Raw genomic sequence first — 13,471 nt, forward strand, 5'->3', positions numbered from 1 at the left:
CACTGTTAAAAACAAAACAAAGATAGGGAATACTACTTTCCACCACGGTGCGGTGGGACAGGCACCTCTACACTTTGGCGGGAGAGCTCGCGGGGCCGCCTCTTGGACGGTATCCGTACAGGGCTCTTGAAACGCGTGGCCTTTGATCAGCACCTCCCTTCCTTGATTCCAGCTCAAGGAGAGGTTCAAAGGTGTGAACGACAAAAGACTTACATTAAAGCACGGTTTACAACAGATGAAACCAGGGGAATATAAACAGTATAATTAATAAAGGCTTCTTGTGGCTCAGATGGTAAAGCGTCTGATGGTACAAGGCGGGAGACCCAGGTTCAACCCCTGGGTCGGGAAGATCTCCTGGAGAAGGAAATGGCAACCCATGTGGTATTCTTGTCTGGAAAATCCCATGGACAGAGGAGTCTGTAGGCTATAGTCCATGGGGTCGCAAAGAGTTGGACATGACTGAGTGACTTCATTTTCACTCTTCACTTTCTATTTCCATTAAAGTCAGGAACAAGACAAATATGCTTGCTCACACCACCACACATTAACATCTTACTGGACTTTTTGGTCAACTCAGGAGAAAGACACTAGAGGTATAAGAACTGGAAACAAAGAGGTGAGATTACTTTTACATGCAGCTCTAATGAACAGCTGGGACATCTGAAAATCTACTGCAAACAATAAGACAATTCAGTAAGGAAGCAGGATGTGAAAGCAAAGTACAGAAGTCACCAACCTCCACATAAACAATTAACAGCTATTTAGAAGACAACTGAAAAGGAGACCCCAATTTACAATAGCAACGATGATGGAATATTTGGGCACACACTAAGAAACGTGGAAAACCCGACATGAGGGAAACTGAAAATCACCCCTAAAGGAAATGAAAGTGGACTTAGAAAGACACTACAGTCTTAGATGAGGGGATTCAAACATCCTCAAGATGCCAATCTTCTCTAGACATTTTTTAAATTTAATGGAATCACAGCAAATACATCAGCAGCTTTTTTTTGTTTTTGCAATGAAATGAACCAATTCAAAGTCCCTATTGTTTGTAATAATTATTATTGTGAGGAGTTTTAGTATGACACAGCTATAGAATGATATTAGAAATCAGAGTTTCAGTGTGATACAGAGGTACAACTATGAAAATTCAGGAAACACGTGCAGACACCATAATGTTATAAAAGCACAGCTAAAATACACACATATATATTCCAGAATACATGCGCATATTCTAACTCCCTCCATGGAAAGTGCCTAGAAGCAACAGCAGGCCAGTAGCAGTGAATACTTCCCAGTGCCTTGATTTTGGTCTCTAGTATTATTCCCCACTGAAAGGAATCATGGCTCTTAGAAAAATGGCTAAATCCAAGTCTGGGGGGAGGGGGGGACATCTTACTGTGCCAGAAACCAGGAGACAAAAGTGACACTGTGCCAAAAAGTACACAGCAGCTCTCCCAAATATCAGACAATGGTTAAAACTATGCATCTGCACATAAGAAGGAATATGGTTTTAGTAGATTAAAACACACTGATATCAAGGAAACACATAATGGTATTCACAAAAGAAAAAGCAAAAAGACCTTTCGTTTTCACCATTTGAGGGAAACTGGTAACCCAAAGGCAAAGATTTAAGCTTCTCCTCACTTTCCAGCAGGAGCTACATGTCAGGATAACCAAATAGGCCCCTTTGGTAAGAAATGGCTCTGCTTTTAGAAGGTTGCCAGATTAAACGCTGAAATCTCCAGTGAAACTGTTGACTCGGACAAGGATTATCAAGTGGTGTTTAAAGCACTGGCATGTGGTTGATGGGGAAAGAGACACGGCAGGGTGACAAAATACACCTTGCAGACGACGCGAGCACTTCTGAACTGCAGGGGAAACCCCGGGCGCTGGAGAGATGGATGTGTCACCACCTCCTGCGGCACAGGGGCAAAATGTAGCCTCCCACCTTCTCGTCACACATAGCACGCATCTTGCCCAATAGGGAAGCTGTCTCCGCAGTTACACAGCATCACTTCTGATACAGCGTGTCCCCAAAAAGGATTCCACTTTCAGGAACTACTGGGAATCAGGGGGTATTTCACAAGGCAATCTCCTTGGCTAATCTAACAAGTCGTGCATTTTGCTGAGGTTTATGGCACTCCCAAACTAGCAGTGCCTCAAGGCATTGTGCAGAAGCGAAAACAAATCCCTGCTGGAGAGCATACCTTCATCCTAGGGTTCGGTTTATTTCACACGCTTGAGTACAATGACCAGCATACACTAAAGAATAATCAGGGACATAAGGAAGTAAGACATCATGAGCAACACGTGACAAGGACTTCAGATGCTAGTACCATCCGACACAGGCTATAAAGCAGCTGTGCTGACTAAAAGACATGACATCTGTAAGAGAATAGGAAAATATTAAAAAAAAAAATCACACAGCAGATTAGAAACAGAACTTCCATAAATGAAAAAAAGCATACCTGAAATCTAAAAATCTGTGACTATCTTTAATGTTTCATTTATTTTCACCACATTTTATGAAAGTATTAGACGGGTTGAAAACTAAAAAGAAAACTGGTCCTTCACCATGGGTAACACGAAACTCTAATGAAGAACACAGCACCGTTTCACAAAAATGCTGAAAAATACAGATGAGGAGTGAAGAAAGATGGTAAATGAGCGATCCCGACACCATGTGATTAGAGCCGAGGCTGGACGGGGACAGAAACGTAATGTAGAGGTGACGACTGAAGAAACAACGGTGTGCCTCCTCAGCTGTGCGGGAGCTGCCATACAACTGAGGGGTATTACAATCCAAGATTCAAAGCGAATTGCAAAAGGCTGATAAGAAAGGAGTCCATACTTGGACACCTGGTAGTAGAATCACTGAAAAAAAACAAACAAACTTTTTTTTTAAAATTTTGTACCTACCAACCGACTTCGCTGGTGGTACAGTGGATAAGAATCCACCTGCCAGCCAGGGGACACAGGTTCGATCCCTGGTCCGGGTGGAGTCTATATGCCGTGGGCAACTAAAGCCTGTGTACCACACCTACTGAGTCTGTGCTTTAGAGCCAGTGCCCTGCAACAAGAGAAGCCACCTCAATGAGAAACCCGCACACCGCAACTATGGAAAAGCCCACACAGCAATGAAGACCCAGCACAGTCAAAACCAAATAAATAATAATAATAATGAAAAAACCCAACCATGTCTTGGTCAAAATCAGAAAAGTGGCCAGGAATCACAAACAATGCTTTCCAAAAGAATGAATTTGGCTTCTCAATGCTAATGGAAGTCAAAGGGCAATGAAATACTTGTCTTCAATGTACTGAAGGAACGTAACAATCCACAATTAGATACTCAGTGATAAACAGAAGTGTTTGCTGCCAGCAGATCGTTATTAAAGAAAGTTCTAAATGATGCATTCAAACAAGAATTTGACCTCACATGGAAAGTCTGAGATGCAAAAAGGAATGAAGACTAAAAAGATGAAACAGATCTAAACGGTTATCAACAGAACAAGACAGCAATGATCTCACGGAGGACTGAAAATGGCTGGAATTCAGATATCCAATGATGGAGAAGTCCAAAGAGATGGCAGTAGCAGCCTACCTCTTCTGAGGCATAACTGACATATTATATTAGCTTCAGGTGTACAACAAGTTGTTCAGCTGCAAAGCCATGTCCAACTCTTTGCAACCCCAAGGACTGCAGCACGCCAGGCTGCCCTTCACTATCTCCTGGAGTTTGCTCAGATTCATGTCTACTGAGTTGGTGAGGCCATCCAACCGTCTCATCCTCTGCCACCATCTTCTCCTCCTGCCCTCAATCTTTCCCAGCATCAGGATCTTTTCCAATGAGCTGGCTCTTTGCATTAGTATCTACTGCAAAATGATCACCATAATAAGTCTAGTTAATAGTTAACATCCCTCACCAGACAGAGTTACAGAATATTTTACTTCTTGTGATGGGAACTTTGAAGATCTCGTCTCTTAGCAACTTTCAAATAGTCACCACAGTATTATTAACTATAGTCACTGTGCTGTATATTACATACCTACGACTTCTTTATTTTAACTGGAAGTTTGTACCATCTGAGTTCCTTCACCCATTTCACCTATGGCTCCACACCCCACCCCTGGCAACCATTTTTTAAATTAACAAACTTTAAGGATTAGGTTTATAGAGAAACTGAATGGACGGCGTCCCCACACCTCTCCCCATCCTCCCCGAGTTTCTTCTATTACTAACACCTTGCAGTAATGTGATACATTTCTTACAACTGAAGAGCCAACACTGATACATTATTATTAAGGACAGACCACAATAAGGATTCATTTTGTGTTGTATATTCTGTGGGTTTTGACAGATAAAAAAAGCCATGTATTCACCATATGGCAACATACAGAGTAGTTCACTGCCCTAAAAATCTCCTGTGCTCTGTCTAGTCATCCCCCTGTTCTCCCCACCACTGGTCTTTTCACCATCTCCCTAGTTTTGTCTTTTCCAGAATGTCATATAGGAAGAATCATACAGAATGCAGCTTTTCAGGTTGGCTCTTTTCACTTAGTACTATGCATTGAAGGTTCCTGCGTGACTGTTCAAGGCCTGGCAGCTCATTCTTTTGTGCTGCTGAATAACATGCCATTATTTGGATGGTTTGTTTATCCATTCACCTACTGAAGGACATCTTGGTTGTTTCCAAGTTTTGGATATTATAAAAAAAAGGGTGGCGTTGTTTTTTTAACCGCCCCAAATTCTTGCACAAAATTATACAGTGCAACTAAGATGGCAAAACAAATGCCCACGGCCAACATCAACAACAAAATTAGGTGAAAATGTGTCCCCCAAAGACGTGAGCATATGGGTTAGACCACCAGCAGCCACAGGCCATGTGCGCTCAGAGTCTGTGGGGAAGACGTCAGAGAGAAGCAACGAGTGTCCTCCACAGCTGAGAACTCTGAAGCAACCGAAGAGCCGGGTGGAGCCCCCTGACAACGGCAGCTGAAAGCAGAAGGGGTCTGTACACCCCACAGCGGGGGAGGGCGGGGAGTCCACAGCTGGGACTGATGGGGCCCTGGGGATCCTCAACGTGCAGCAGCCGTAGCTTCCTTCCAGAACGAGGTCGCACTCGGGACAGACTGCTGGGGAGAGGGCCCAGAGTGGGCCGCAGAGAGGAAGGAGAGGAGCTGGAGGAAGCGCGTCTGGTATTAGCAGGAGAGGCCAAACCAGGGCGCTCAGGGGGTAAGGCACCATGTTTTTGAAAATTTCACAAAAAAATAACTGGAGCTAGAGCTCAGAGCCCCAGCGCCGCTTTATTTTCACACACGCTCGAGCACCGGGTGGGACCAAAGTCAAGTCCCACATGGGGTTCTTATAAGGAAAAAGCGAAAGGAGACTGAACGACACCTACGCAGCAGTAAAAGCATGACAGGGAGACATCCCGCAAAGACGTGAAGAACTGCAGCCTAACATCTCAAGACGAGACAAAAGACTCTGAAGGAATCACATAATGTGAAAAAGGACTACATGAATATTAATAGGAAAGCTCAGAGGTAGGTAATAACTCTGTAAAGAATGAAAGAAGAAAATCATTTCAGAGATGAAGATTCGCCGAAAAGAATATGAGAGCAAATAAACACAACATAAAATGCCTCGCAGGTAACAGCACATGAAAAAGAGGGGAAAAAAGTTAAATAAAAAAGAAATGATAAAAACCCAGAGGGAGACAACAAACACAAAAAACCGGCAAAGAAGATTCAGTGTCTGTCCAACAGGAGTCTCCAGAGGAGTAAATGACAGCAAGGGGAGAGAACAAATCCTCAAAATAATAATAATCCAAGAAAGAGAGACGTGGTGTTAACGCTGTGAAAGGACACAGCACATATGCAGGGAAGTCAACCCAGAATGACATATTCTGAAATCACTGGACTTTAAAGGAAAAAAAAACCAAAACTGTTTAGGCATCAAAGCAAACAGAACAAATAACCTGTAAGAGAAAGAAAATTAAGCTGATGTCAGAGTCGGACCGCGGTACTTTATTGCAAAAGGAAATGGAGAACACCCTTAACATACACAGGAAGAGAAAACATCAACCAGGGACATTCCACCCAGACGCTCGCTGAGGTCTGAGACACAGGGCTCCCAGAGAGGACGCTCACTGCACAGCAGAGTGCCAGGCAGCAGCGCAGAGGTGGCGGGGAGCGCCAGCGCGCTCCTGCAGAGGACCGGTGCAAGCAGGGATGCGGGGAGGCAGTGCAGTTTGTCACGGCCAGTGACTAGCTCTGACAAAGAAGACAGAGTAAAGCTATTAAAAAAAAGGAGGGGGGAGAGGGAGGCAATGAAAAGATGCAAAAATTTTAACCTTTCAGTCATTGTACTGGTTACAATGTTGTTATTATTTGTCTGAAAATACTCTGTATCATGTGGGACAAAAAGAAAGTTGCTCAGTCGTATCTGACTATGCAGTCCATGGACTTCTCCAGGCCAGAATACTGGAGTGGGTAGCCTTTCCCTTCTACAGGGGATCTTCCCAACCCAGGGATCGAACCAGGGTCTCCTGCATTGCAGGCGGATTCTTTACCAGCTGAGCCACCAGGAAGTCCAAGAACCCTGGAGTGGGTAGCCTATCCCTTTTCCAGTGGGTCTTCCCGACCCAGGAATCGAACTGGGGTTTCCTGCATTGCAGGTGGATTCTTTACCAACTGAGCTATCAGGGAAGCCCAATGTGGTTTAAAGTAAGTGAATAATTATCTGATATTTAAGTTCTATTTATTGTCTCTGATGTCCCTGAGAACCAGAAATCTCCATGTGACTAAAAGGAGGTGTAAGACAGAAGTTAAGTAAATGCCTGAACTTGAATGGAGAGTATCAGCAGGAATTCCTGATGTGCTATGTCCTGAAGAAAACGTTATTTTCTAGTTTGGGCCAATGAAAAGTCCTGTAAACAGTGACCATTCCAATAGCAACGAGAATCCTGGCATTCAGACCATGGTCTTGAAATGCCATCCCCCACTGAAAGAAAGCAGGGACTTCTTGGACAAATGGCTGATTCCAAAGCTTGTACGGCAATGAAAAGAGCCAAGGCAATTCTGAAGAAGGAGCTGAAGGACTCAGACTGCTCAATACCAAGACCTGCTGGGTGTGTTGGTGCTTCCTGGACACAGCCCGGGCAAGCCCGAGGAACAAGACAGGACCCAGAAACAGGTCTGCACAGCGATGGTCCCTGATTCACGAAAAGCTAACACCACAGTGAGTGAAGGGAGGGTGACCTTTCCAACAAAGGTACTGTGCTAGGGAGCACGGGAAAAAGGGGAAAAAGGAACTGTGATCGCCAACATCACAGCAGGCACAAAACTTAATTCGACGTAAACTGTACAGTTCCAGGTGAAAGGGCAAAGAAAGCTTTAGGAAAAACAACGTAAGGTAACATCTTCATTACTTGGTGGAAAGCAAAGACTTACTAGGCACGCCAAAGTGCTGTCAAAGTGCTAACGTCTTTGAGAGTAAAAACTCAGGATATAGAGTGGAAGAAAATGTGCAGTTCCCCTGTCTACAAGGACCTACACCTGAACTACAAAAAAAATCTTAACAATCCAATGAGAAGGAAAGGCCCAGAGACTTAAGCCTGCACTTCACAAAAGAATATACCTGAGCAGATGATAAACCTACAAAGAGATGCTTACCTTCATTCGTCATCAGCTGGTTTTGAAACCAGCTCACCAGAATGGCTAAAATGAAAGACAAACTACAGTGGAACAAGGTATTTACAGCACGTATATAGCCAACAGAGAGTTCATATCCAGAATACAGAAATCTTGAAAAAAATTAAGAAAATGTCAGGCAGTCCAGTGGGAAAGGACCAATAAACATTTGGAAGGGCACCTGGCCTCATGATAAAAATGAAAATTAAAGCAACAGTGAGCTCCTATAATGATATCCTGTTGGCCTGTGGTAAAGTAGGCATACAGACTGATATGATAAAATTGAGAGTCCAGAAATTAATTTTTACATTTATGGTCAATTGGTTTTTCATAAGGATACCAAGGCAACTGGGCTTCCCAGGTGGCACTAGTGGTAAAGAACCTGCCTGCCAATGCAGGAGACATAAGAGACTTGGGTTCAATTCGGGTGGGGAAGATCCCCTGGAGGAGATTATGGCAACCCACTCCAGTATTCCTGCCTGGAGAATCCCATGGACAGAGGAGCCTGGCGGGCTACAGTCCACAGGGTCACAAAGAGTCGGACACAACTGAGTGACAGCATGCATGCATGCACCTTAGCACGCCGCCCTAAAGGCAGAAAGCAAAGCGGAAGTAAAGAGCCTCCTGATGAGGGTAAAAGAAGAGTCGAAAAGCTGGCTTAAAACTCAACATTCAAAAAAGGAAGATCATGGCATCTGGTCCCATCACTTCATGGCAAATGGATTAGGAGAAAGTGGAAGCAGTGGCATATTTTATTTTCTTGGGATCCCAAATCACTGCAGACGGTGACTGCAGCCATGAAATTAAAAGATGCTTGCTTCCTTCTTGGGAGAAAAGCTATCACAAACCTAGATGGTGTATTAAAAAAGTCATCACTTTCCTGACTAAGGTCCATTTAGTCAAAGTTACGTTTTTCCAGCAGTCATGTAGGGATGTGAGAGTTGGACCATAAAGAAAGTTGAGCGCTGAAGAATTGATGCTTTTGAATTGTGGTGCTATAGAAGACTCTTAAGGGTCCCTTGGACAGCAAGGAGATCAAACCAGTCAATCCTAAAAGAAATCAACCCTGAATATTCACTGGAAGGACTGAGGCCAAAGCTCTAATACTTTGGCCACCTGATGCAAAGAGCTGACTCACTGGAAAAGACCCTGATGCTGGGGAAGACTGAAGGCAGGATGAGAAGGGGACGACCGAGGATGAAGTGGTTGGATGGCATCACCGACTCAATGGACATAAGTTTGAGCAAATTCTGGGACACAGTGAAGGACAGGGAAGCCTGGTGTGCTACACAGTCACTGGGTCACAAAGAGTCGGACATGACTTGGTGATTGAACAACAAAGAGGCAGAAAGCAAATCAGTGGCTGCCTGGAGCTGGGGACAGGAGTGGGGGCTGATCCAAATGAGCATAAGGCAATTTTTTTAAGGGGTGATGGAAATATTCTAAAACTATTAATACATTGTGGTAATGGCTGCACAACTCTGCATAATTGGAAATATACATATTTCCAATTATAAGTAGTGATTTCTATAGTATGTAAGTTATGCCTCAATAAAACTTTTAAAAAGGCTATGATTTTAGAAAAAAGAAAGAAAAATCTACGGGCAGAGCTAACATTATACTCAGAGGAACACTTGGCTTTAAATTAAGTGAACTCTGTATATAATAACTGAGGAAAAAAAATGAAACAAAAGAAAAGAGGATAATTAAAAGTGGAAATGAAGTATATTGAAAAGGAAAAAATCAGAAGAATAAATGAACTCATAAGGAGACAGCAGCACCACAGAAGTAGAAGAAATTAAAAGATTCATTAAAGAACACACTGTATGAGTTAACACATGACCCGGCCTAACCTGACCTCACAAGGGAGGGATATGCAGATTTATCCCTGAGCAAAGCACTAGGCCCGGCTGAGTTCTACCACAACTTTCACCCTATGCCATGGACTGTGAGATACATCTGTTATTCCATATTTGATCTCTGCTAAAATTGGGTGCGTCGTACAATCTCAGTGAGAGATGGCCTGAGAGAGAGGTGTAAGGACCATGAGAGAGTGCTGGACAGCTCCCCAGACCGTATTCAGGCAAGAGCGCAAAGCGCCAGGATGGACACACTTCAGATCTGATACAGCACAGCAGTTTACAGAAAGGGAAGAAAACCACGCCCAGCTTCACGCAGTAAACGGGGAGGCAGAGAGAACCGAAAATTAACGCGGCACGCAGAAAAGTTACACTGCGACAATACTGAGGTTTCTCTCAGTAATGCAAGAGCAGTTCAAAACCAGAATATTTATCAACACAGCAGTTATTAAATTAACATCTTAAGGAGAAAAACCATACGGCATCTGATAAAATTCAGCAGCGGTGCTGGGACACGACCCGCCAGCCACGGCGATACCGAAACAGCGATGCAAAATGTGGACCGTGGAGCAGCAGCAGCACGCTGGGCCAAAGTGATTTACCAGAAGCTGAGGGCCGTTTCCTCGAGCAACGAGGAAAAGCTGAAGCCATGCACCCACCTCTGACATCTCTGTGTTACTGGTCCCAGCTGAAGGCGTGATACGACTAAAATCACCAGCATTTGTTGGTACAAATACTGGAAGAGAAAAATACCTAATGACAAATGACAGGACTATATATACGGATGCTAACAAAAACATTACTAAGATTAATAAGAAAATGTGGTGACAGAATAAGAAAATATCAAAAAACCAACAGCTTTTCACTAGATTAGTAAGAACGAATTAGAAGCATAAATGCAAAAAACACAACACAAGAGTGATAAAACCCAGAAAGCACTTAGGAGGAAATGTAACGCAAGGGCAAAGAATCCCAAGAAAAATCATACGACCTTACAGAAAGTCAGAAAGCAAGAGCTGAAAAAGGGAGGCAGCGCACCACTGCCCTAGATGGGTGGAGTATAATCAATACAGAACCCTGCCAGTAGTTCTTAGTGTAATTCCAGTCGATTCCTGTTCTTTTTCTGAACCAGACAGAAGCTGCTCGGACATGCTTACAGATGCCCTAATGTTTTAGAACGGCCAGGAAAGATGCACCACACAAGCCAGCGAGGGGCACGGCCTGGCCAGAGTGAGATTCGGGCTGCATGGGGGTGTCTTTCCGGGCTCAGGGAGAGGAAGGGGTTGGCCTGGCAGGGCACAGCCTCGTGGGCAGAGGCCGACCTCCAGCTGGTAGGCCCTGGGGACAGCGCCCGCGCCCCGAAGTGGGGGAAGCCTGTCCACCCCGGACAGCTGCGGACTCTGGCCAGGCCTCCGCAGGGCCCCGGGAGTGGGGACAGCAGGCAGCCCTTCACTCGCTTCCGGGGGGTCCACCCTGGTTGGGGAGGTGTGCTGAATGGGGCACCCCCAGAACCTGGAGCAGGGCTGGTGTGGGGGTGTTCCAAACGGTATCTGGTGAATGACTGAACAGCACCAGAAAGGCACGGACTATTTGGAGGGGGAAGACTCCTCCAGAAGGACTTACTAGGCACATTATCTACTACACAGCTAAACCAAATATAAGCCAGATACGAGCTCTGCAAAAGGCAATGAGAGGAGAGCCTGGATCCCTAGCAAGTAAGGGGTCAGAAGTACATCCATGAATCCATGCATCCCTCCCTCCATGCACTGTTCCACCCCCTCCATCCATCCACCCTGCCCCACACTCCTCTCTCTCCCCCACCCTCTCTCTCTCCATCCACCCCCTCTCTCTCCCCACCCTCTCTCTCTCCCTCCCCCCCTCCCCTCCCCCCCCTCTCCCCCCACCCTCTCTCTCCATCCACCCTCTCTCCCTCTCTCCCCCCACCCTCTCTCTCTCCCTCCCCCCTCTCTCCCTCCCCCCCTCTCTCTCCCTGCCCCCCTCTCTCTCCCCCCTCTCTCTCCCTCCCCCCCTCTCTCCCTCCCCCTCTCTCTCTCCCCTCCACCCTCTCTCTCCCCCTCCCCCTCTCTCTCCCTCCCCCCCTCTCTCTCCCCCCGCCCTCTCTCTCTCCCTCCCCCCTTCTCTCTCCCCCCCCTCCCTCCCCCCCCCTCTCCCCCCTTCCTTTCCTGCAGCCATTCTTCCTCATCCACCCTCTCTCCTGCGAACATCTATACTGAGCTCCTGCTCTCTGCCCTGCAATCTGGAAGGCACGGGGATACACCTGTAAAGATGACAAGCTTCCTGCTCCAAGTTCATACACAATGAAAATTAACCGGAGAAGACCCACTGTTAGGAATTTAAGGTATGAAAAATGTTTGATGCTTTATTACACTAGTCTTATACGTTAGTGAACATAAAGCTTTTCAGAGGTTCATATTTGACTCTGGGGTCCTTACCTTGCTTCCCCAATAAGATTCTATGTACTTTGACCTCAAAATCTCCTAGAGAAGCACTTTTAGGGACTGAATACCCCCCAGACAGAAAGGGGGTTAGTTTAGTGGCTGGGCTGTTTGGGGGGAAACTTGAAGCAAAGAGCACTGTTCCCTGGCTAACCGCAAGCAGGAAACCCTGCGTAGAGGTAATCCCCAAGTGACCCATAAGGAGAAAGTCCGTAAAAGACTATCATTACAGTCCTCACTTCCCGAGCACCAGAGCAACGAAGAGGTTCTACCACAGTCTTTACAATTACCCTACTTGCAGTAACTCCTTTCTGGGTTTCCAGAGTTCTAAGACAAACAAAAGAGGAGAATTACTTGAAAGAAAACTGGCTGGCTGAATTACAATTAACATGAAAAGATTTAAGTCTTTCCTCTGTGTGTTAAGTATTGCACACCCGTAATGTACTCACGATTACATTTTCATTGTAAATAGCTCTGGAATTTGAAATATTAGTTGCTTAAGTTAGTGGCATTCAACCTGAAAAAACTCAATAAAGAGAAAAAATAACCCTACAGAATTTAAACACAGCAAAAGTATAAGAGGCTAGCAAACCATCAAAACGTTGCTCCTTACCCCTAAGTGGGCAAACTTTAACTTTCAGAAGATGAATAATAAAAATTACCTTTTAAAGACGGTAGTTTTTGAAGTTCTCTATTATTGCTGGCGCTAAATCTGGAAGAATTTTGCCGTTTGTCTTTCTTCACTATGGGCTGAGGGGCTGGCACTTTTATTTTACCAGATACTGCAGACGGGGCAGCAATAAGGCTGTTTTTCCTGCTGGGAACCTGTTTCCAAAATGAAGACAAAAATAAGTATGTCAAACAGTTGTAGTTTATAGCACAATTAGAAAGGGAAAAATACACATAAAAAAGGCAAGTTTTGCTCTGGGATGGTCTCTTTCACACGACTAGAAAACAACTCAATCGCTTACAAGCCGCCGGAGTCTGCAGTTACATTTCACCTCAGCGATGCTATTTTTGGAGATTTCACAGATACACCTAATTCCCTGCATCTTCTTTCGAACTTCTGACTATAGGGCTGGTGTATACATAGGTTGAAGACAGTGACCCTCGAAAAATGCTCATATCCTAATTTCTGGAACCTATGAAAATGTTTCCTCACTTGGCAAAAGGGACTTTTGCCCACTCTTAGGTATATAGCCAAATGAACTGAAGCAGTGGTGCTGAAGCAAAACCTTGTACACCAGTATTCACAGCAGCACTATTCACAACAACCAAAGACAGCAAAGGCCATGTGTCTGTCAAATGATAACACACAATACGGTATATCCACCCATCGGAGTATTACTCAGTCACGAAAAGGAGTGACGTACAGAGACAAGCTGCAAAAGGGACAGACCTTGGAAACACCGTGCACAATGAAAGAAGCCAGTCACAAAAGGCCACACATTGTATGGT

General features: G+C 45.0%; 1 protein-coding gene across 5 annotated transcripts in view; it reads right to left on the minus strand.

Moving 5' to 3' along the window:
• PPP2R5C (protein phosphatase 2 regulatory subunit B'gamma) overlaps positions 1 to 13,471 on the minus strand; it is a 135,093-nt gene that overhangs the window by 104,882 nt on the left and 16,740 nt on the right. For 4 of the 5 annotated variants that reach the window (XM_055418555.2, XM_055418559.2, XM_055418560.2 and 1 more), the window contains exon 3: positions 12,676 to 12,838. In XM_055418555.2, the coding sequence (XP_055274530.2) occupies positions 12,676 to 12,838 (163 nt within the window). Of the gene's footprint in view, positions 1 to 12,675; positions 12,839 to 13,471 lie in introns of those variants that run through there. The other variant, XM_088829844.1, reaches the window with a different exon arrangement.

Source organism: Moschus berezovskii, chromosome 21 (genome assembly GCF_049115385.1).
Source record: "Moschus berezovskii isolate FMDL1 chromosome 21, NW_MosBer_1.0, whole genome shotgun sequence".
Lineage (NCBI taxonomy): Eukaryota > Metazoa > Chordata > Mammalia > Artiodactyla > Moschidae > Moschus > Moschus berezovskii.